The sequence below is a fragment of the Salmo salar genome, chromosome ssa10, assembly GCF_905237065.1.
Source record: "Salmo salar chromosome ssa10, Ssal_v3.1, whole genome shotgun sequence".
NCBI lineage: Eukaryota > Metazoa > Chordata > Actinopteri > Salmoniformes > Salmonidae > Salmo > Salmo salar.
Window position 1 is genome coordinate 116,958,973 of NC_059451.1, and position 25,150 is coordinate 116,984,122.

Genomic DNA, 25,150 nt, shown 5'->3' on the forward strand with positions numbered 1-25,150 from the left:
ATTGATGGGACACAAGTGAAAAGCGTTATGTTAATGTCTTGTGATACTTGTTCATGTTTTATTTTAGGAATATTTCATTAGGTAACTGTTTGTCAAAGTAGTACTTGGCAGGACCAGTAACTTTGTCATGAAAAACACCAATGTGAAAAATCATGCAAATGCATTTTTGGCATTTTCCTACATTGTAGAATCATTACACCATCCATTCTCTATCTACTGAAATTGCATTGTAGTATATAGTTTCTATATATTACGTTTCTCTACGTATATTTCCATAACATGAGTCCCTGATAATGGGACATGCTGTACTTCTTACGTCATAGTTTCCGTGAAAATGAAGACCAATGGAAAGGGGTCTTGTTCAAGACGCCTTTTCTCAGCCAATAGAAATGACCAATAAACATTACTCTGAAGTGGGAAGGGCAGGCACTTGCGGTTGTGTTTGTATCGGAGCTGTGAGATTAAACTGGGCGGCGTGGTCTCGGTCCGAAGACCCACGTTGTGGTACAAGATTTACACCAAACCTACCTGCACATTCTCAATAACATTTTAGGCACTCTGTCTGTACGAAAAGGATGGGAGGCAACAGCAGCAGCCACGTCTCGTATGAAGACGACCACGTTACTTTTGTGAAGGGCATTAGGGTGAGTGAGCAACGAGGTACAAAGTTTATGTAACCCAAAAACATACAACAATGTTATGCGCCCTTAGTCATTAGTTACAGAAAACCGTATAATTTCAGTAGTTTCGGTTATGTTGCATTTGTTTTTGTCGAATGTCGGTAGTATGCCAAAATACTGAAACGTACCAAATTCGTGAAAAGTATCGATGTATAGGCTTCTTCCAACAGCCTAATCAGCACGTTTACTTTCCAAGTAAATCAAAATCTATGTATTTTCATAAGCGGGCAAACAGCCAATTTTTACACGTTGCACAACCATTTGATTTGAAAACAATATGCTGCTACGCCCCCCAAATTACCCAGGCCTTTTCTAATTTGGGGGAAAGTCCGTCCCCGCCCTCCATCCTCTCTCATCCGTGAGTCGGGAGTGCAGTGTATGCTGCTAATACTGCAGTAATTTTGCAATGTAACTTCAGTTACAATTTGAATTTGGACTGTATTTGTCACATGCACAGAATACAACAGGCGAAGACATTACCGTGAAACGCTTACTTGGGGGCCCTTAATCAACAATGCCGAGTGGGTTTTTTTTAAGTAAGAAAAATGTGCTAAAAAAACTAGAGAAAATAGTAACACAATAAAATAACAATAACGAGGTTATATACCGAGACAATGTGCAGTGGTACTGGTTAGTCAAGGTAATTGAGGTAATATGTAGGTAGGGGTAAAGTGACTAAGCATAGAGAATAGCAGCAGCATATGTGAAGGAATGTGTGTGTGTCAGTGTAGTGTGTGTGTGTGGTTAGAGTCCAGTGAGTTGACATCAAGTCTGTTGCAAGAGAGTCGGTGCAAAAAATTATAATAAAATAAGGGGGGCAATGCAAATAGTCTGGGTTGCTATTTGCCTAACTATTCAGCAGTCTTATGGCTTGGGGGTAGAAGCTGTTAAGGAGCCTTTTAGTCCCAGACTTGGCGCTCCAGTACCGCTTGCCGTGTGTTAGCAGAGAAAACAGTCTATGACTTGGGTGGCTGGAGTTTTTGAACATTTTTAGAGCCTTCCTCTGACACCGCCTGGAAGCTCGTCCCCAGTGATGTACTGGGCCGTACGCACTACCATCTGTATCGCCTTGTGGTCAGATGCCAAGCAGTTGCCATACCAAGCGGTGATGCAACCAGTCAGGATGCTCTCGATGGTCTTTTATCCAGGTGGGAAAGGGCAGTGTGAAGTGCAATAGAGATTGCGTAATCTGCGGATCTGTTGGGGCGGTATGCGAATTGAAGTGGGTCCAAGGTTTCTGGGAGGATGGTGTTGATGTGAGCCATGATCAGCCTTTCAAAGCATTTCATGGCTACAGATGTGAGTGCTATGGTGGTGGGAGTCATTTAGGCAGGATACTTTAGCGTTATTGGGCACAGGTACTATGGTGGTCTGCTTGAAACATGTAGGTACAGACTGGGTCAGGGAGAGGTTGAAAATGTCAGTGCAACCAGCTGGCATGTGTCCAGCGCATACTGGTGATCTGTCTGGCCCTGCGGCCTTGTGAAAATTAACCTGTTTAAAGGCCTTACGCACATTGGCTAGAGCGAGCGTGATCAAGTACAATTGTCTGGAACAGCTGGTGCTCTCATGCTTTGTTCAGTGTTGCTTGCCACGAAGCGCGCATAGAAGGCATTTAGCTCGTCTGGTAGGCTCACAGCGGCGTTTCCCTTTGTAATCTGTGATAGTTTGCAAGCTCTAGCCTTTAGCTCAGCGCAAATGTCTCCTGGAATCCATGGCTTCTGGTTGGGATATGTATGTACGGTCACCTTGGGGATGACTTCGTCGTTGCACTTATAATGAAGCCGGTGACTGTGTTAAACTCCTCAATGCCATCGGATGAATCCCGGAACATATTCCAGTCTGTGCTAGTGAAACAGTCCTGTAGCTTAGAATCCGCTTCATCGGAACGCTTCCTTATTGAGCTGGGACTTTGAGTTTTGCTTGTAAGCAGCTATCAGGAGGATGGAGTTATGTTCAGATTTACCAAATGGAGGGTGAAGGAGAGCTTTGTACGTGTCTCTGTGTGTGAAGTAAGGGAAGACCCCCATGAAATGGACAAAAATGAATGGGAACATATTGGCACCGCACGAATCATACACACAATGGACAATACCACCCAATTTGGTCCACATTCATCCAAATCATATTGCAAATTTCATATGGCAAATGCCAAGTGTCACACCCCAAAAATCCTATAGATGGCGAGCGTGCTCCACCGTGGATTTTCATATTGCAAATGTAACACAAGTCAACACCCAAGAGTCAAATTTTGAAAACGTATCACCCCCTTAAGTGCTTTCTGGACCGTTTTTAGAAATTCTTTCGATTTTTTTTTTGTTTTTTTTGTATTTTTTAAAAATGTATTTATACTGCTCAAAAAAATAAAGGGAACACTTAAACACATCCTAGATCTGAATGAAAGAAATAATCTTATTAAATACTTTTTTCTTTACATAGTTGAATGTGCTGACAACAAAATCACACAAAAATAATCAATGGAAATCCAATTTATCAACCCATGGAGGTCTGGATTTGGAGTCACACTCAAAATGAAAGTGGAAAACCACACTACAGGCTGATCCAACTTTGATCTAATGTCCTTAAAACAAGTCAAAATGAGGCTCAGTAGTGTGTGTGGCCTCCACGTGCCTGTATGACCTCCCTACAACGCCTGGGCATGCTCCTGATGAGGTGGCGGATGGTCTCCTGAGGGATCTCCTCCCAGACCTGGACTAAAGCATCCGCCAACTCCTGGACAGTCTGTGGTGCAACGTGGCGTTGGTGGATGGAGCGAGACATGATGTCCCAGATGTGCTCAATTGGATTCAGGTCTGGGGAATGGGCAGGCCAGTCCATAGCATCAATGCCTTCCTCTTGCAGGAACTGCTGACACACTCCAGCCACATGAGGTCTAGCATTGTCTTGCATTAGGAGGAACCCAGGGCCAACCGCACCAGCATATGGTCTCACAAGGGTTCTGAGGATCTCGTCTCGGTACCTAATGGCAGTCAGGCTACCTCTGGCGAGCACATGGAAGGCTGTGCGGCCCCCCCAAAGAAATGCCACACCATGACTGACCCACCGCCAAACCGGTCATGCTGGAGGATGTTGCAGGCAGCAGAACGTTCTCCACGGCATCTCCAGACTCTGTCACGTCTGTCACATGTGCTCATTGTGAAACTGCTTTCATCTGTGAAGAGCACAGGGCACCAGTGGCGAATTTGCCAATCTTGGTGTTCTCTGGCAAATGCCAAACGTCCAGCACGGTGTTGGGCTGTAAGCACAACCCCCACCTGTGGACGTCGGCCCTCATACCACCCTCATGGAGTCTGTTTCTGACCGTTTGAGCAGACACATGCACATTTGTGGCCTGCTGGAGATCATTTTGCAGGGCTCTGGCAGTGCTCCTCCTGCTCCTCCTTGCACAAAGGCGGAGGTAGCGGTCCTGCTGCTGGGTTGTTGCCCTCCTACGGCCTCCTCCACGTCTCCTGATGTACTGGCCTGTCTCCTGGTAGCGCCTCCATGCTCTGGACACTACGCTGACAGACACAGCAAACCTTCTTGCCACAGCTCGCATTGATGTGCCATCCTGGATGAGCTGCACTACCTGAGCCACTTGTGTGGGTTGTAGACTCCGTCTCATGCTACCACTAGAGTGAAAGCACCGCCAGCATTCAAAAGTGACCAAAACATCAGCTAGGAAGCATTGGAACTGAGTAGTGGTCTGTGGTCCCCACCTGCAGAACCACTCCTTTATTGGGGGTGTCTTGCTAATTGCCTATAATTTCCACCTGTTGACTATTCTATTTGCACAACAGCATGTGAAATTTATTGTCAATCAGTGTTGCTTCCTAAGTGGACAGTTTGATTTCACAGAGGTGTGATTGACTTGGAGTTACATTGTGTTGTTTAACCTGTTATGGCTAGGGGGCAGTATTTTCACGGCTGGATAAAAAAACGTAGCCGATTTAATCTGATTATTACTCCTGCCCAGAAACTAGAATATGCATATAATTATTAGCTTTGGATAGAAAACACTCCAAAGTTTCTAAAACTGTTTGAATGGTGTCTGTGAGTATAACAGAACTCAAATGGCAGGTCAAAACCTGAGAGATTCCTTTACTGGAAGTGGCCTGTCTGACCATTTATTGTCTTTCTTTGACATCTCATTCCATTACAAAGGATCTCTGCGGTAACGTGACACTTCCCACGGCTCCAATAGGCTCTCAGAGCCCGGGAAAAACCTGAATGTTGTCATTCCAGCCCCAGGCTGAAACGCATTATCGCCTTTCTCAAGTGGCCGATCAAGGGACTGTGGGCTTAGGCGCGTGCACTGGCCGCCCCCGTCTTTCTGGTTTTTCCTCTGTTTACCGAAAAGGAGATTCCCGGTCGGAATATTATCGTTTTTTACGCGATAAATTGCATAAAAATTGATTTTAAACAGCGGTTGACATGCTTCGAATTTCGGTAATGGAATATTTAGAATTTTTTTGTCACGAAATGCGCCATGCGCACGACCCTGATTTACCATTTCGGATAGTTTCTGGGACGCACGAACAAAACGCCGCTATTCGGATATAACGATGGATTATTTTGGACCAAACCAACATTTGTTATTGAAGTAGCAGTCCTGGGAGTGCATTCTGACGAAGACAACAAAAGGTAATCAAACTTTTGTAATAGAAAATCTGATTTTGGTGAAGGCTAAACTTGCCGGGTGTCTAAATAGCTAGCCCGTGATGGCTGGGCTATGTACTTAGAATATTGCAAAATGTGCTTTCACCAAAAAGCTATTTTAAAATCGGACATATCGAGTGCATAGAGGAGTTCTGTATCTATAATTCTTAAAATAATTGTTATGCTTTTTGTGAATGTTTATCGTGAGTAATTTAGTAAATTGTTAGTAAATTCCCCGGAAGTTTGCTAGTTCTGAACGTCACATGCTAATGTAAAAAGCTGTTTTTTGATATAAATATGAACTTGATTGAACAAAACATGCATGTATTGTATAACATAATGTCCTAGGTGTGTCATCTGATGAAGATCATCAAAGGTTAGTGCTGCATTTAGCTGTCTTCTGGGTTTTTTGTGACATTATATGCTAGCTTGAAAAATGGGTGTCTGATTATTTCTGGCTGGGTACTCTGCTGACATAATCTAATGTTTTGCTTTCGCTGTAAAGCCTTTTTGAAATCGGACAGTGTGGTTAGATTAATGAGAGTCTTGTCTTTAAAATGCTGTAAAATAGTCATATGTTTGAAAAATGGAAGTTTTCGGATTTTAGAGGAATTTGTATTTCGCGCCACGCCCATCATTGGATATTGGAGCAGGTGTTCCATTAGCGGAACGTCTAGATGTAAGAGGTTAAGTGTTCCCTTTATTTTTTGATCAGTGTATTTTTTTATTAATTTTTTTGTCAATTACACATGTATAAGAACTGTATGAACATACTTTTGACATATTTTATTGACATCATTTTAATTTTTTTGCTTGTACATAAGGCATATGTTTTGTCCATTTGCAATATGATTTCATAGGAAGTCAAAAGTGACAATATTTTCTTTTTTTTCCCAAATGCCATAAGAAATATCCAAATGAAATGTCCAATTATTTTTTTGTCAATTATACATGTATGAAAGTATTGAATGTGCCAAATCAGGATGTTTGTCCATTTGCCATGTACGATCATAGGAAGTCGGTTTCCAAACCCAAAAGTCAGTGAACCATGTCCAAATGGCATTTATACTGCCCAAATGATATATGTTAAGCCATGAATCAACCTAGATGGTCTATTTGTCATGTATGATGAGGGAGAAGTGGGACTCTGTTGTTTTGAAAAATGTCCAAAATGACCATTACCATCACGAATTTGACATGCTCAAAAATACTGCAGAAATGCAAAATTGACTGGCCCGATGAACTCGAGATGGCCGGGCAGTGCTAGTGGTTCCTCTCTATCGCTCGACGGTGACATGAGAGAAGTGGGACTCCATCAGTCAATTAGATATCATTCTGACACCAAACTGATACCATCTGACACCAAACCCACTTTTTCCAACTCGTTTAGAAGCCAACTATCACATATCAGAGCAGGTCCATAATTCACAGCGCCTTCAGATTAAACATAATAAAAATGTAAAACACGTTCTAGCTGCGGGTCCAGCTCTGACATTATGTGTAGGCCTATGTGAGGTGACCCCAAATCCCAAGTTTCGGCTCGATAGGTCATTCGGTGCCCGAGCAATGACCTTAATTGGTGCTGAAAATCCACTTTTTTCCGGGCGTTGCTACGCGGTCCTTGAATGAGCTATCGGACAAACCTTGGGGTCCATCTCTGGGCCGAGGCGGTTTCAATGCACCTAGTCTTGCGACTCTGGGACATTTCTAAATGTCGTCATTTTCGTGATGTCAAAATGAATTGAACATATTGCAAATGTACGAGGCTGTTTCTTGGTCTGAGAACCGTCTAGAGCCACTTAACTCACCGTGCAATATCGACTTGAGCTCTAGAACAGGTTTCTAAAGTTTCAGAGCTCTAGGTCTGACGGTTCTTTGATCGTTCGAATGAAGGTAACTATTGCAGGCACTGTATGTCTCTAAGCCCCACACTGTGTCACTATGTCCTAGCTGTGTGTGTTAGTTTTTTTGCAAATCTGATGGGATAAATGACTGGTTCACAGTTCATGAGGGTTACCTAGTCACACACACGAAGTTTTGAAATGATCTGACTTTTTTAACCCTTCGAAACAGCCCATGTGACCCATATTTAACTTCTCTAGGGCCAGTGGGACGATTTCGTCCCACCTACGTAACAGCCAGTGGAATCCTGTGGCGCGTTATTCAAATACCTTAGAAATGCTATTACTTCAATTTCTCAAACATATGACTATTTTACACCATTTTAAAGACAATTCTCGTTCATCTAACCACACTGTCCGATTTCAAAAAGGCTTTACAACGAAAGAAAAACATTAGATTATGTCAGCAGAGTACCCAGCCAGAAATAATCAGACACCCATTTTTCAAGCTAGCATATAATGTCACATAAACCCAAACCACAGCTAAATGTAGCACTAACCTTTGATCTTCATCAGATGACAACCCTAGGACATTATGTTATACAATACATGCATGTTTTGTTCAATCAAGTTCATATTTATATCAAAAAACAGCTTTTTACATTAGCATGTGACGTTCAGAACTAGCATACCCCCCGCAAACTTCCGGTGAATTTACTAAATTACTCACGATAAACGTTCACAAAAAACATAACAATTATTTTAAGAATTATGGATACAGAACTCCTTTGTGCACTCGCTATGTCCGATTTTAAAATAGCTTTTCGGTGAAAGCACATTTTGCAATATTCTAAGTAGATAGCCCGGCATCACAGGGCTAGCTATTTAGACACCCACCAAGTTTAGCCCTCACCAAAGTCAGATTTACTATAAGAAAAATGTTATTACCTTTGCTGTTCTTCGTCAGAATGCACTCCCAGGACTTCTACTTCAATAACAAATGTTGGTTTGGTTCAAAATGATTAATAGTTATATCCAAATAGCGGCGTTTTGTTCGTGCGTTCAAGACACTATCTGAAAGGGTAAAGAAGGGTGACGCGCACGACGCGTTTTGTGACAAAAATTCTAAATATTCCATTACCGTACTTCGAAGCATGTCAACCGCTGTTTAAAATCCATTTTTATGCCATTTTTCTCGTAAAAAAGCGATAATATTCCGACCGGGAAAGCGTGTTTACGTTCAAAGAGAGAGAAAATAAAAACATGGGATCCCCTCGTGCACGAGCCTCAGTCTGATGGTCCTCTGATCGGCCACTTACCAAAGGCGCTAATGTGTTTCAGCCAGCGGCTGGAATTACATCATTCAGCTTTTTCCCGGGTTCTGAGGGCCTATGGGAGCCGTAGGAAGTGTCACGTTACAGCAAAGATCCTAAATTTTCAATAAACAGAGCCAAGAAACTCAAGGAATGGTCAGAGAGGGCACTTCCTGTACAGAATCTTTCAGGTTAACCTGTTATGGCTAGGGGGCAGTATTTTCACGGCTGGATAAAAAACGTACCCGATTTAATCTGATTATTACTCCTGCCCAGAAACTAGAATATGCATATAATTATTGGCTTTGGATAGAAAACACCCTAAAGTTTCTAAAACTGTTTGAATGGTGTCTGTGAGTATAACAGAACTCAAATGGCAGGTCAAAACCTGAGAAGATTCTGTACAGGAAGTACCCTGTCTGACCATTTCTTGAACTTCTTTGCCATCTCTATCAATTACAGGGGATCTCTGCTCTTACGTGACACTTTCTACGGCTCACATGGACTCTCAGAAGGCGGCAAAATGCTGAATCGTGGCTTTGCAGGCTCTGGCTGAAACAAAGTAGCGCGTTTGGGTAGTGGCTGGTTACAGTACTGTGAGACTCAGGCTCGTGCCTGCGTCGACCGAAAGCTTTCTTTTCCTTTGTCTGTTTACCTAAAAGGATATTCCCGGTCGGAATATTATAGCTTTTTTACGAGAAAAATGGCATAAAAATTGATTTTAAACAGCGGTTGACATGCTTCGAAGTACGGTAATGGAATATTTAGATTTTTTTTGTCACGAATTGCGCCATGCGCACGACCCTTATTTACCATTCGGATAGTGTCTGGAACGCACAAACATAACGCCGCTATTCGGATATAACGATGGATTATTTGGGACCAAACCAACATTTGTTATTGAAGTAGCAGTCCTGGGAGTGCATTCTGACGAAGACAACAAAAGGTAATAACATTTTTGTAATAGTAAATCTGATTTTGGTGAAGGCTAAACTTGCCGGGTGTCTAAATAGCTAGCCCGTGATGGCTGGGCTATGTACTTAGAATATTGCAAAATGTGCTTTCACCAAAAAGCTATTTTAAAATCGGACATATCGAGTGCATAGAGGAGTTCTGTATCTATAATTCTTAAAATAATTGTTATGCTTTTTGTGAACGTTTATCGTGAGTAATTTAGTAAATTGTTAGCAAATTCCTCCGGAAGTTTGCGGGGGGTATGCTAGTTCTGAACGTCACATGCTAATGTAAAAAGCTGTTTTTTGATATAAATATGAACTTGATTGAACAAAACATGCATGTATTGTATAACATAATGTCCTAGGTGTGTCATCTGATGAAGATCATCAAAGGTTAGTGCTGCATTTAGCTGTCTTCTGGGTTTTTGTGACATTATATGCTAGCTTGAAAAATGGGTGTCTGATTATTTCTGGCTTGGTACTCTGCTGACATAATCTAATGTTTTTCTTTCGCTGTAAAGCCTTTTTGAAATCGGACAGTGTGGTTAGATAAAGGAGAGTCTTGTCTTTAAAATGCTGGTAAATAGTCATATGTTTGTAAAATGGAAGTTTTTGTATTTTTGAGGAATTTGTAATTCGCGCCACGCCTATCATTGGATATTGGAGCAGGTGTTCCGCTAGCGGAAGGTCTAGATGTAAGAGGTTAATCCCAGAAAAATGGCCTTAACTCAAAAAGCGTTGAGGCCTCAACTCCATCTTGTTCGGGGCCAACTGCCCATTATGCCAAACCAAGTTTCGTCTTCGAAGTCTTTTCCGTTTAGGAGAAAAGGCCACGTTGTGATTGGTGATGTTTGTTACATTTGCAATATGATTCCATTCGCCCTCTTGTGGTATAATCCGGGACAGGTGAAAAATGACACCTGAACATTTTATAAAACAAAACCGAATGTCCGAGAGACTCCGTTCGATGACTCCCGGAAGATCCGGCCCCGGTGCACGGCCCGACGCCGTCCGCGAATTTTACAAACGTTCGTGGACGTCTAGTAAGGGACCGTACATTTGCAATATGAACTTTCTCATCAACCATACAGCAAATGCCGAAATGTTCCCTTCATGTATGTAAAGATGATCTGAGTTTTTTTTTTTTTTAAGTTTTTTTTTGGTTTTTTTCTCCTCTAGCTGCACATGTGACATACTGGTAGAAATGAGGTAAAACGGATTTCAGTTTTCCTTCATTAACCTCTCTGGTCAACAGCCCGTGGAATCGCGTGGCGCGAAATACAAATACCTAAAAAATGCTATAACTTCAATTTCTCAAACATAAGACTATTTTACACCATTTTAAAGACAAGACTCTCGTTAATCTAACCACATTGTCCGATTTCAAAAAGGCTTTACAGCGAAAGCAAAACATTAGATTATGTCATGAGAGTACCCTGCCAAAAATAATCACACAGCCATTTTCAAAGCAAGCATATTTGTCACAAAAACCAAAACCACAGCTAAATGCAGCACTAACCTTTGATGATCTTCATCAGATGACACTCCTAGGACATTATGTTATACAATACATGCATGTTTTGTTCAATCAAGTTCATATTTATATCAAAAACCAGCTTTTTACATTAGCATGTGATGTTCAGAACTAGCATACCCACCGCCAACTTCCGGTGAATTTACTAAATTACTCATGATAAACGTTGACAAAATACATAACAATTATTTTAAGAATTATAGATACAGAACTCCTTTATGCAATCGCGGTGTCAGATTTTAAAATAGCTTTTCTGCGAAAGCACATTTTGCAATATTCTGAGTACATAGCTCGGCCATCACGGCTAGCTAATTTGACACCCACCAAGTTTGGGGCTCACTAAACTCAGAATTACTATTAGAAAAATTGGATTACCTTTGCTGTTCTTCGTCAGAATGCACTCCCAGGACTTCTACTTCAACAACAAATGTTGTTTTGGTTCCAAATAATCCATAGTTATAGGCAAATACCTCCATTTTGTTCGTGCGTTCAGGTCACTATCCGAAGGGTAACGCGCAAGCGCATTTCGTGACAAAAAAAATCTAAATATTCCATTAACGTACTTAGAAGCATGTCAAACGCTGTTTAAAATCAATTTTTATGCAATTTTTCTCGTAAAATAGCGATGCTGTATTTTCGATAGAGATGCTACAGAAGGACAACAAATTGTCAGACAGGGCACTTCCTGTATGGAATCTTCTCAGGTTTTGGCCTGCCATATGAGTTCTGTTATACTCAGACATCATTCAAACAGCTTTAGAAACTTGAGTGTTTTCTATCCAAATCTACTAATTATATGCATATTCTAGTTTCTGGGCAGGAATTAGTAACCAGATTAAATCGGGTACGTTTTTTTATCCGGCCGTGAAAATACTGCCCCCTATCCCAAACAGGTTAACAGCTTGTGACCACTGTGAAACTGATAACGGGAAAGAGGTCTCCACACCCAGGGAGGGGAGAAACCATTAGGCTTGCAGTAGATTATGTAACATGTATGTATGTATTGGAAGAAGACTTGTAAATAAGCATTGACAGTGTTAAAGAAGAGGGGCATTTATAAGGGGTATGACATATGGTATGACCAAATGTGAGGTATAAAAGGCTATGTGCTTGTATGATTGGGAGAGCTCTCTGAATAAAGAACTAACCTTTTGCAGACTTCTGGGACTTTGTCAAATTCTTCTATTAACCGGGGCCTTACAACCCCTGGGGAATTGGTCAAAGTATATAGTGAGTTTTGAGTTAATATCATTGGAACTAGAAATTCTCGTGACAATAGCCCACAAAGGTCTCCGCCACGGCACAACCCAAGGGGGGCGCCAACCCAGACAGGAAGACCACGTCAGTGACTCAACCCACTCAAGTGACGCGCCCCTCCTCGGGACGGCATGGAAGAGCACCAGTAAGCCCGTGACTCAGCCCCTGTAATAGGTTTAGAGGCAGAGAATCCCAGTGGAGAGAGGGGAACCGGCCAGGCAGAGACAGCAAGGGCGGTTCGTTGCTCTAGTGCCTTTCCGTTCACCTTCACACTCCTGGGCCAGACTACACTCAATCATAGGACCTACTGAAGAGATAAGTCTTCAGTAAAGACTTAAAGGTTGAGACTGAGTCTGCGTCTCTCACATGGGTAGGCAGACCATTCCATAAAAATTGAGTTCTTTAGGAGAAAGCCCTGCTTCCAGCTGTTTGCTTAGAAATTCTAGGGACAATTAGGAGGCCTGCGTCTTGTGACCGTAGCGTATGTGTAGGTATGTACGGCAGGACCAAATCGGAAAGATAGGTAGGAGCAAGGCCATGTAATGCTTTGTAGGTTAGCAGTTAAACCTTGAAATCAGCCCTTGCCTTAACAGGAAGCCAGTGTAGGGAGGCTAGGACTGGAGTAATATGATAAAAATGTTGGTTCTAGTCAGGATTCTAGCAGACGTATTTAGCACTAACTGAAGTTTATTTAGTGCTTTATCCGGGTAGCCGGAAAGTAGAGCATTGCAGTAGTCTAACCTAAAAGTGGCAAAAGCAGGGATTAATTTTTCTGCATCATTTTTGCACAGATTTTTGCAATGTTACATAGATGGAAAAATCTGTCCTTGAAACAGTCTTGATATGTTCGTCAAAAGAGAGATCAGGGTCCAGAGTAACGCCGAGGTCCTTCAGTTTTATTTGGGACGACTGTACAACCATCCAGATTAATTGTCAGATTCAACAGAAGATCTCTTTGTTTCTTGGGACCTAGAACAATCATCTTGTGGAACAACATATCCTTTTATCTGCTAAATGTCTTGCACAACTAGCTACATTTTGTTTTTATCACTTTATACATTTTATTTTGGAAATCTATCCTGTAAAGATAATTTGCCTGAGGACGCGCAATTGGAGGAGTTTCATACAAGTGTATTTTCGTCAGCTTTCCCTCTCCTTGCCGCCTCTCCTCGATTACCTTTTGACCTTTCTCTCAAAAGGAGTCTAGAGAGAATGGAGGAGCAAGGACCCAAGAGTTGAGCAAATCTAATTGAGAAAGTTCCCAGTCTTTACCGGGGTGTAAGCTTATGCACGTCTTTGCAGGAGCTGGGGGGGTGCTACGCCAATATAAGCTATCTGTGTTAGGTGATTTACATGGCACACAAATCTAATTGTATTATCTTTAGTACAGTCTAGTGCTCTGTTTCTAGAAAAATGTTATGCCTGATGATTGTTGACCTTTTGCCTTCTTTCCATGACAGCTGACTGACAAAGTCATCAATCGAATGAGAGAAGAGTGCCAGGCCCAGAAGGTTGTCCATCCTCGCTCACAGCAGAATGGACCTGCTTCCATGCATTCGACAGAACCTGTGGTCCCTCTGTCCACACCGGCCCCCACAGTCGATCATTTGGTCCCTCTTCTGGTCCCCCCTTCCCTGTTTATCCCCACAGCCCCTCCACCTGTGGTCCTACCCACACCTCCGTCTCCCCCTGTTCAGCCAGTAAAGCTTACTCCTCCACCTCCTGTCACATTTGTCTCTGCTCCCCCTCCACCTGCGGCCCTACCCACACCTCCCTCTCCACCTAAGGAACCGATAGTCCGAGCTCCAGCTGTTGAACCTATTGTTCCACCTCTAGATACCAAAGTGCTTCCTCAAGGGGCAGAACCCATACTTCCTCTGGTGCCTTTAGAACCTATAGTGCCATCTTTGGCCCCATCTCCACCAATAGAAAAACCAGTACCTGTACTCCAATGTACCCCTACCACTGAGGAACCTGTAGTTCTGCCGACACTGGCTGAACCTATTATCCCACTTGTCCCTATAGAACTCGTAGTACCACCTAAGCCTGTGAAACCTGTGGTTCTAGCTCCTCCAGCTGTGGAACCAATTGTGCTGCCTCCAGTGGTTGAATCTACCCCTGACCCTTCACCTGTTGAAGCTATTGTCCTGCCACCTGTTGTGGTTGAGGAAGTAGCAACACCTACCCTCGTAGAACCGGTTGTCCTGCCACCTGTTGTGGAATCTGTCACCATTACGACACCACTTGTTGTTGAAGAGGTTGTCCTACCCACACGTCCACCTGTAGAGCCCCTACCTGTCTCTACTCCTCCGCCTGTTGCAGAACCTCCACCTCCCCCAGTCCTAGCACCTATCCCAGAGCCTATTATGGAGGAACTTCCTCCAGCACCATGTCCCTCCATGGAGATGGCCACCCTGTTTACTGCATCGGCTGCTAGCAAACCAGCTGATCTCCCTCCCCCTGTAGAAGAGCCCATAGCTCCCCCTCCTCCTCTCTCTGCCCCAGTAGAACCCATGGTCAGCATTCCACTACTCCCTCTCATTGAGAACGTGGCTGTTCCAGTCGTGGCTCCTGTTGTGACCCCCACTGTGATCCCACTGCAACCTCCATTAGGTGAGTCTGCTTTCTCTCATTCAAGTTGTATTGATTTGTGTTATTGGGTTGTAATCATGTAGTCATGATGTATTCCTTATTGGCTGCAATATTTGCAACAGTGACGTAAATGAGGACACAGAGACCTGTCATTATGCATAAGTGTGTGCTTTGTTTGACTCCTACACTACATAATTCAATATAGACCTTTCAGACGTCTCAGATGATTTGATAAGTCGAGCATTGTTGGTTTTTTTTATGTTTGTTTTTTTACACACAAACCTCTCGCATGAAACGTGTTCCTTCTTTTCTGGTTTGGTGATAGATGAAGAAGTGCTGAGGAGGCACATCCAAGCTGAGCTAACGAAGGGCCTGGAAGAGGAGATGAAAGTGAAGCGGCAGGAGTTTGAAAAACAGTGAGGAGACCAACATAGATAATAAAGGGTGGTTTTCCCAGACACAGGTTAAGCCGAGTACTGGACTAAAACACAAGCTCAATGCAATGTCTCATTTGAAAATGCCTTTTTAGTAAAATACTTAAAATACTTAGTAAAATACACTTTTTCAAAGTGGTCCTAGGAATAGCCTTTTTAGGGACATGGTCAGGTCTGATCTTCTGTGTCTATCTATAGGTTGTATGAGGTAAAGGTCCAGGCCAGAGCCCAGGCCCAGGCTGTAGCCCAGGCCCAGATCCAGCAGGAGGTGAAGAAAATCCTGGATCTGGAGAAGGCAGCGCAGGGAGAGAACCTGATGGAGGCCACCGCGAAGGAACGTATGACCACAGAGGATGAGAGACTCATGGCCCAGCTCTACGTAAGACACAGCACTAGATACAGTGGTGGATGTACAAGCTTGAATATAAGAAATGCCTGAAATGCTAACTAAGTACAGTCAGACTGGTCTGTCAACTTAACCAGAACTACCTAGCCGTTTGCCACTAATTGTGTTCACTAAAAGGTATTTGCTCTTCTGTAGTTTGAAATATTTGTATGAGGTTTGTCTGTATACTTTCCGTTTGATCGTGACTAATGTTACAGAGTACTTGGATTTATTTATCTATTGTTTCATTCTGTCTAAAATGCTTGCGAAGGCCTTGCAAGTAAGTGTTTTAGCTGTTTCCATAAAAGGTCTGGCTGATGTTGGTAATATTTTGTGCATGACTGCTTGTGGCTTGTTTTTTGCCAAGTTGGATTGCTCCTATTCTGTTGGCATGAGCTCTTGGTGTGTTCTCTTAGGGTGAGTCAGGTGATTTGCCCAGGAAAACAGGCAAAGGTACCACTCCTTACCCCCTGCCACCACTAATGAGCTTGGCTGCAGCTGGCTGATACAGCTCACCCAGATTTGTGGACAGAGCACTGGTCAGTTGACTGCCAGGCTGGCAAGTTGAGTTCAGAGCAGATCCCAAAGGGATGGTTTGTTGTTTGCTTCTACTATGAAATAGAATGGCATGACGTTGCATCTTGGAGGTCTGCGTTTCCCCTTTGACCTGTAAAGATCCTAGTTCTCACCAATCCGTCTTCATCTTCCTTCCTGTTCTGCTATCTTGTTTCAGTGGATAGAGCTTAAGGTAAGACAAGGGAGTGATCCTACTTCACGCATGCCTTGAAGATTATCTATTTCCTTAAAAACAAAGTTCTATATGATTTTCGTGTTGAATATTTGATTTTGATTGTCATCTCACTCAGGCTGTCATTTAGTAGGAAAGAAGAAATTACTTTATGCTCCGTTATGTAAATATATTCTCTCTGTCCTTCTCAGGCCCACAAACTGGAGGAGAAAGAGAACCAGATGAAGAAACAGGATGCACTCTTCAGGGAACAGGTCGCCAAGCTGGAGGAAAAGGTACACGACACACGGACTCTGACATACAAACGTCACACACGGCCACAGCCTCTGTTACTATTCCTGTCATATTGTGTTATTACTGTACACACTGTAGAAAGGTTTGTGGTCATACGCACATCCTTAAAGGTAGGTGCTGGACTAAGGAAGAATACTAGAAAAGAACAAAGGCCCGCACACTGAATATGCTCCCAATTGCCACTTTTATTGACAATGTTTATATCCAAAAAGGATCTTCTTCAGGTCAAAATGACTGTGCATCTACAGTTGAATTCGGAAGTTTACATACACTTAGGTTGGAGTCATTAAAACTCGTTTTTCAACCACTCCACAAATTTCTTGTTAACAAACTATAGTTTTGGCAAGTCGGTTAGGACATCTACTTTGTGCATGACACAAGTCATTTTTCCAACAATTGTTTACAGACAGATTATTTCACTTATAATTCACTGTATCACAATGGGTCAGAAGTTTACATACACTAAGTTGACTGTGCCTTTAAACAGCTTGGAAAATTCCCGAAAATGATGTCATGGCTTTAGAAGCTTCTGATAGGCTAATTGACATAATTTGAGTCAATTGGAGGTGTACCTGTGGATGTATTTGAAGGCCTACCTTCAAACTCAGTGCCTCTTTGCTTGACATCATGGGAAAATCAAAAGAAATCAGCCAAGACTTCAGAAAAAATATTGTAGACCTCCACAAGTCTGGTTCATGCTTGGGAGCAATTTCCAAACGCCTGAAGGTACCACGTTCATCTGTACAAACAATAGTACGCAAGTATAAACACCATGGGACCATGCAGCCATCATACCGCTCAGGAAGGAGACGTGTTCTGTCTCCTAGAGATGAACGTACTTTGGTGCGAACAGTGCAAATCCATCCCAGAACAACAGCAAAGGACCTTGTGAAGATGCTGGAGGAAACAGGTGCAAAAGTATCTATATCCACAGTAAAACGAGGCGTATATCAACATAACCCGAAAGGCCGCTCAGCAAGGAAGAAGCCACTGCTCCAAAACCGCCATAAAAAAGCCAGACTACGGTTTGCAACTGCACAAAGATCGTACTTTTTAGAGACATGTCCGATGAAACAAAAATAGAACTGTTTGCCCATAATGACCATCGTTATGTTTGGAGGAAAAAGGGGGAGAATTGCAAGCCAAAGAACACCATCCCAAATGTGAAGCATGGGGGTGGCAGCATCATGTTGTGGGGGTGCTTTGCTGTAGGAGGCACTGGTACACTTCACAAAATAGATGGCATCATGAGAAAGGAAAATTATGTGGATATATTGAAGCAACATCTCAAGACATCAGTCAGGAAGTTAAAGCCTGGTCGCAAATGGGTCTTCCAAATGGACAATGACCCCAAGCATACTTCCAAAGTTATGGCTTAAGGACAACAAAGTCCAGGTATTGGAGTGGCCATCACAAAGCCCTGACCTCAATCCTATAGAGAATTTGTGGGCAAAACTGAAAAAGTGTGTGCGAGAAAGGAGGCCTACAAACCTGACTCAGTTACACCAGCTCTGTTAGGAGGAATGGGCCAAAATTCACCCTTATTATGGGAAGCTTGTGGAAGGCTACCCAAAACGTTTGTCCCAAGTTTAACAATTTAAAGGCAATGCTACTAAATACAAATTGAATGTATGTTAACTTCTGACCCACTGAGAATGTGATGAAAGAAATGAAAGCTGAAATCATTTTTACTTGGATTAAATGTCAGGAATTGTGAAACTGAGTTTAAATGTATTTGGCTAAGGTGTATGTAAACTTCCAACTTCAACTGTAAATGCTGACACACCACCTTACTTTCCCTACAATGCATGACAGCTCAGTAGGCACAGTCATACCAGTGTCCTACAGCTTGTCAACAGTCCAACAGCTGTTGTGTTGTTCCCCTCGTTAACAGAGTGCTCAGTTCTTCAAAGTCACCACAGAGAACTTCAAGAAGGGCAGAGAGGATGCTCACAACACCTTCAAGTGAGTATCATTGTTTTTGGGGCTGGAATTTGCCAGGGACCTCCCAATATGATTGTATCACTATACTTAGGTGCCGGTTCGATACTTAGATTTTATTGCAATTTGATGTTCCAAACATTGCTATGACTGGCACAATAACCGTGTAACCGATAGTTGTGGATGAAGAAATAAAATGACCGTTATAATAACCGAACGAACAGCTGACTGAAGACGGGATGGTTAGGTATTCGTGTGGTTGAGTCCGTTTCTACGGTAACATGGACTCTTAACAACGTGATGAAACTGTGTTACCCCTTGCTGAAACGAGCAAGGTGTTGTAGCAAACGATGAATTGAATGGGCTTGGAACCTCTAACCCTGGCAGTTTGATGGGTAAACTCATGGGTACAATGACTGCCTGGTATTGTGATGTAATAATTTCCATGGTAATGGAGAATGTTCATTCAAATGATGTTAACTGTGCTTCATGCAATGGAATGGGTTTTCATTTTATTTTTTATGTCAGTTGAGTTGAATTAACAAATCACAGCAAATATTGATGGGTACACTTCCTGCTTTTACGTCCTTCTTTGTTCCTGTGGATACACTCGCAATGGCCGCCAGTCCACCCATTATGCCATCACTGACTTGAATTCGGACACCCGTTCTGTTCATTCTATTTCACATGCAGTCAGGAGTGGAGGAGAAGAGAAAAGGTGCATCTATTTTTTTTTATATATATATATATATATATATATATATATACATACACACACACACACACACACTGTTATTACCATGGTAATTTGGCTGGTCAATTACCGTCATCCAAAATTCCATGACCTTCACAGTCCTACATATTGCTCACCATATGTCTGCTACAGAGGGACAAGAGACAGCATGACAAAATTAGTTTTGATCAGTCGTGGAAATAAAAGTGCTGAAAACATGTTGGATTACTATTTAAAAAGAAGATGGGGAACAAGCTATAGGATGAAAAATACCAGTGTTTTGTCGAGATACAGCCGACTAGCTCTATCTAACGCTACCTAACAAAAAATGTAATAAAAATCAATACTTGGAGTCAAGTATCGATTTATAATATCGTCCAAAAATCATATCGCCATATGTAACTATCTGTTTTTGTCCCCCCGTTGCTAGTCATTACACTGGGCCGTAGGCTAAAGGTTTTTATTTCCTTTACTATTTAACCAGGTAGGTTATGAGAACTCATTCTCTTTGACAAAAACAAACTGTCTAGATTGGGCAGAATATGGTATAGTAGGATGTGTCCATCATCTCTCTCTCTCTATTCCCAGGCGTGTTGACATCAAGCCAGTGTGTGGTGACCTGCAGAATCAGATCCTGAAGTGCTACAGGGAGAACACTGGACAAACCCTCACCTGCTCTGGCATCGCCAACTTGTACATGCAGTGTGTGGACAACCACAAGGTCTCACTCACACACACACACACAGACTGAAAGTGAAACATACACACCGCTGTTGTGAGCTGACATTTTAGTCAAGCACCGTTCTTCTTCTTTGTTTTTCAGACTAAGAGCATTGGAGGTTAGAAGAGCCTCATTTTTCACCTATGGCATTACTGTTTAACCAGAAGGACAGGAGCCGGACGCCATCAGCCATCGAGACACACCAAAACCAGTTGAACTGTTCTAAGACCATGACCACCACAGCTGATGACACTCCTGCTCCACCATCCCTTCCTCCCATCCATGGTTTCTGTATTAATCCCCCCCCGAGAGGGTCAGAGGTAGAATGAGGAGACTGACCCAGTACAGGCTAGAGACTGGTACTGATGTCAAAGGATGTGAGGGAGAGCGCACAATAAGGTTCTTGGGTACACAAATGGACGGTGTTACTAGCACTACACTGACAGAAAATGGACATTGTTACCATGACTACACTATGACAGGAAATGCGAGACATCTCATCCCTGACTGGATATAAAATGCTTTATACATCTCCACCAATGGAAATATTGGGATTACGGTTTTGCCGTTGACAGCAGTATGAAACATAATGGAATGGCCAAGTTGTGAAAGATATTGTGCGTTATTTGTTTGTTGAGTTAATATGCACCTATGCCTTAATGTCACATCAAAACACAAATGTTGCCTATGCAAAAAAAAAATGTTCTTTATTGTTATAAAATACAAACACATATGGGGGTGGAAACTGACAGGTTGCGTCCCAAATTACATCCTATTCCCTATGAAGTGCACTACTTCATAGTGCACTATGACCAAGTGTGAGGTCTGACCCATAGGGCTCTGGCCAAAAGTAGTGCATAGTGTGTAATATGGGCCTGACTTCACACTTGGTCGCCACAGACCAAACCAAGGCAAATTTGGCACTTTTTTCATGGAGGGTGTGAACGGGAATTGTTCTGATCTCAATAAATTGTTGTGAAACCCCCATCAGCCTTCAGATTGGAATTTATATTGGTTCAGCTATAAGAATGTTTATTGGAAATAAAAATGCTGCTTTGTTTGAGTGGCACTGCCCTCCTGTGGACATGGTTAGAATTACGCACTTTTTATTTATTTTTATTCGACCTTTATTTAACTAGGCAAGACAGTTAAGAACAAATTCTTATTTACAATGATGGCCTTCCCTGGCCAAACGCAGACAACGCTGGGCCAATTGTGCGACACCCTATGGTACTCCCAATCACGGCCGGATGTGATACAGCCTGGATTCGAACCAGGGACTGTAGTGACGCCTCTTGCACTGAAGATGCAGTGCCTTAGGCCGCTGCGCCACTCGGGAGAGGATAACAAGTAAACAATTGACCCAAAATGTCACTGTTTAAAGGGTTGTTGTTTTAACTTAATCACATCGTGTAGCCTGCTTGTGTGGAAATGTATCGTCTTCCGATACCTGTCACTGCGTATAGTCAGTCTACTGTGCTCATTTTTTGGCCATTAGATTGCGCACCTTTTTCCGCATACTGCAGCATGCGGAGATCGGGCGACCCTGGTACATAATCAACTGTAGGTCTACCTATCTGTTGCATGTCGGATTTCTAATCTACCACTTCGGAGTTTCTTTAAGTTTCCAAAGAGAGAAGACGCACATTATCACATGGGTACGATGACAGAATAGATACGGAAAAGCAAAGTGCGCAACGGACCACAAAAACATCGGTGAAAGCGAGCGCACGAAACGTCCCACCACCATCCATTCCACTCCGAACTGCATCGGTGCGGTGGACCACACCATCCGCGCTTCATCTGCAGGGCGGGGAGACGGACACCTGCACCGAAGCTTCGCCATTTGCTTGTACATGCAAGTTTGACATTTTATTTTATCATAATTTCAATTATTTACTGTATCCCAGTTGGTTTATTTGATGCTGAAGTGTGGTGTTTTATTATGCAGATTCTAAGTAGGCTAGGCTAATATATTTGATTGTAGCTACAATAACAGTGGCCAACGATGTTAATTTGTTTGTTTTATTAAATAGTCTATAGAAATGTTTTTGTAGACTAGAGGAATTGATGCTGCGCAATGTTTTTGTTGCCAAAGGGAGGATGTTTTCGTCACCCGCCACATCTCTGGCACTTGGGCATTGCCCATCGTCCGCATTCCGCATCATGTTGCGCAGATACAAATCCAGTGCTGAAGTATTCAGAATAACTAGGTGAATGTCTTTTTATCTATCAATACAAGTAAGTGAAACAGTAATTAAAGCGTAAATAACCTGTGAATCCCTCTGCTATTTAATGCACGTAACTCCTCAGTGGAAGACCTGATAAATATATAATCCTCAAACACTGTTTTCTACTCTAGATTTGCAGGAGACTGCCATGATTCTAGGAGATCCCAAAGTATGGGCTTCTATAGGCTGTATGATAATTGTTCCTTCAGATGAACCTGAAATGTGAGTGTGCTAAATGTATAGCAGCTTGCTAAGATAATATCGGGCCATCAGTGGCCTTTAAGGGCTGGTATATAGATGTATTCAATGTCCACCCCGTTTTTTACCGATTTAAAACAAATGTGCTGTGGTACTTGGCTGCACCATGCTCTGTCACCAGGAGAGGGCCCGCTTTCTTAGACCTTTTCACACTAATGAGCCGCGCTGTACTGCATTGGCCTGGTTACAACCGCTAAAAGACTGAGTCAGTTTGACTCGTTCCTCAGTCAACTCTAGCTCACCTCATCTGCTGCCTTAAAAAGCTGTGAACTCACCGGTTATATTTTGCATCCATTAACTGATGCTTTGCCATGCCTCCTACAGAGTGAGATTCTTGGCAGTTCTCCTGTGCGCCAGACATCAGGGCATGTCTCTGTCTCGCCATTATGCTTATGGGAGAGTGTCTGACGGTGCATATTTCTGGCAGCAAATCTGGGTGTGTTTTTTAGGCTTGTGTGTTTGAGTGGGACTGGTAGTCAATGTCCCATTATAGTACAAGCAGCATGAAGCAGATACGGGGGGAAAATAATCACATCCAAACCCATTAACAATTGTAGAATATATTTGAACTGAGTGTTGTGTTGGGGGCCATCACACTGGTGCCATTTGTGTTTACAATTGTGTGTGTGTGAGATGACAGGAATTAGACAGAGAAGGTGGCATAGTAGGGGTAATGAGAGCAGGAGGAAGAGGAAGTGGCTACCACACGACATATTTTTGAACACATTTTCAGTCCTTTCTCTTTTAGCATCTCTTGGCAACGAGTTCAGTTGCTGAGGTGTGAAGTTGTCACTCTGCAGGACCAGTCAGTGCATCTCTGACTAGAAGATCAAGTGGTAGTTCATTGTTAGGGATCCAATGCCAGAATATTTCAAGGGGGAACAGTATTGACCACAGTAATAGTTCTGTCTGTCTTAAAGCAAGTGTGCGTGTGTGTATTTAAAAAAACAAAAATTGTCCTCTGCCTCATACGCTCCCACAGCCGCTTATGGGCTTCCCCACCTAATAGCAGACTGGAAAAACAAAACACTAAACCAAACTGTGGTCTGCATCTCCAAAACCAGACTTGACGTCTGTCTGCTCCCTACTCCATTACCCAGAGAGGATGCTGTGGTCAGAATAACATGGTGGTTTTCTGTGGCTTGTTCGGTTTGTACATCATGGTTCTGACTGGTGTGAGTTTGACGTAACTGTGTGTATACTGTGTGTGTGTGCATGAGTGAGTAGTACAGTACCTTCTCTTTGTATAATTGCTTATAAAGACCAGAGCATACTGCTGTCACTCAGCTTGTATTATAGATTGTAAATCTATATGTAAATAGCTAGATGTTGTACTGACTCGTACAATTACATCAGTGTCCATAGCAACATCATCTGGGGAATGTTATGTCTTCAGATGTAAGATTTTGGTTAAAAAAAAAAACGTTCTAACGAATGTGTTCATACAGCCTTGTTTCATTATCCCAATCCCCTGTGTAAATGTATATAGCTGCTCCAGCTGTCTAGCTGTGTTTTTATAAGAGATACAATTTGGCTATTATATTTGGTATTGTTGGAATTTTATTAGGATCCCCATTAGCTGTTGCAAAAGCAGTAGCTACTCTTCCTGGGGTCCACACAAAGCATGAAACATGACATATTAAAGAACATCAGTAGAGAAGAACAGTTCAAGGACAGAACAGCCTCACTTCATAGACGCAGGTGGCAGGGCATGCCATAGTGATTGTTACCAAGGATGTGTCTGTCTGCAGTCTGGAGACCACTCAGGGGTAGTATTTTTTTATATATATATATATATATATATACACTACCATTCAAAAGTTTGGGATCACTTAGAAATGTCCTTGTTTTTGAAAGAAAAGCACATTTATTTTGTTAATTTAAAATGACGTCAAATTGATCAGAAATACAATGTAGACATTGTTAATGTTGTAAATGACTATTGTAGCTGGAAACAGCAGATTTTTAATGGAATATCTACATTGGCGTACAGAGGTCCATTATCAGCAACCATCACTCTTGTGTTCCAATGGCACGTTGTGTTAGCTAATCCAAGTTTATCATTTTAAAATGCTAATTGATCATTAGAAAACCCTTTTGCAATTATGTTAGCACAGCTGAAAACTGTTGTGCTAAATAAAGAAGCAATAAAACTGGCCTTTAGACTAGTTGAATATCTGGAGCATCATCATTTGTGGGTTCCATTACAGGCTCAAAATGGCCAGAAACAAAGACCTTCTGAAACTCGTCAGTCTATTCTTGTTCTGAGAATTGAAGGCTATTCCATGTGAGAAATTGCCAAGAAACTGAAGATCTCGTACAACGCTGTGTACTACTCCTTTCACAGAACAGTGCAAACTGCCTCTAACCAGAATAGAAAGAGGAGTGGGAGGCCCCGGGGCACAACTGAGCAAGAGGACAAGTACATTATAGTGTCTAGTTTGAGAAACAGACACCTCACAAGTCCTCAACTGGCAGCTTCATTAAATAGTACCCGCAAAACACCAGTCTCAACGTCAACAGTGAAGAGGGATGCTGGCCTTCTAGGCAGAGTTCCTCTATCCAGTGTCTGT

At 42.5% G+C, this 25,150-nt stretch overlaps 1 protein-coding gene across 3 annotated transcripts; it reads left to right on the plus strand.

Annotated features, from left to right (window-relative positions):
* The first annotated feature begins 417 nt into the window (after positions 1–417).
* LOC106561667 (calphotin) lies at positions 418–21,073 on the plus strand. Of its 3 annotated transcripts, none has more exons than XM_014125835.2 (9): positions 418–644; positions 13,701–14,853; positions 15,158–15,248; positions 15,465–15,645; positions 16,385–16,399; positions 16,591–16,674; positions 18,588–18,658; positions 19,956–20,088; positions 20,191–21,073. In XM_014125835.2, the coding sequence occupies exons 1-9, from the start codon at positions 576–578 to the stop codon at positions 20,209–20,211; spliced, it is 1,818 nt and encodes a 605-aa protein (XP_013981310.2). In that variant the 5' UTR covers positions 418–575; the 3' UTR covers positions 20,212–21,073. The 3 variants fall into 3 exon arrangements, with proteins under 3 accessions (XP_013981310.2, XP_013981311.2, XP_013981312.1); XM_014125837.2 differs by having other exon boundaries at positions 442–660; XM_014125836.2 differs by lacking the exon at positions 16,385–16,399.
* Positions 21,074–25,150: the final 4,077 nt, after the last annotated feature.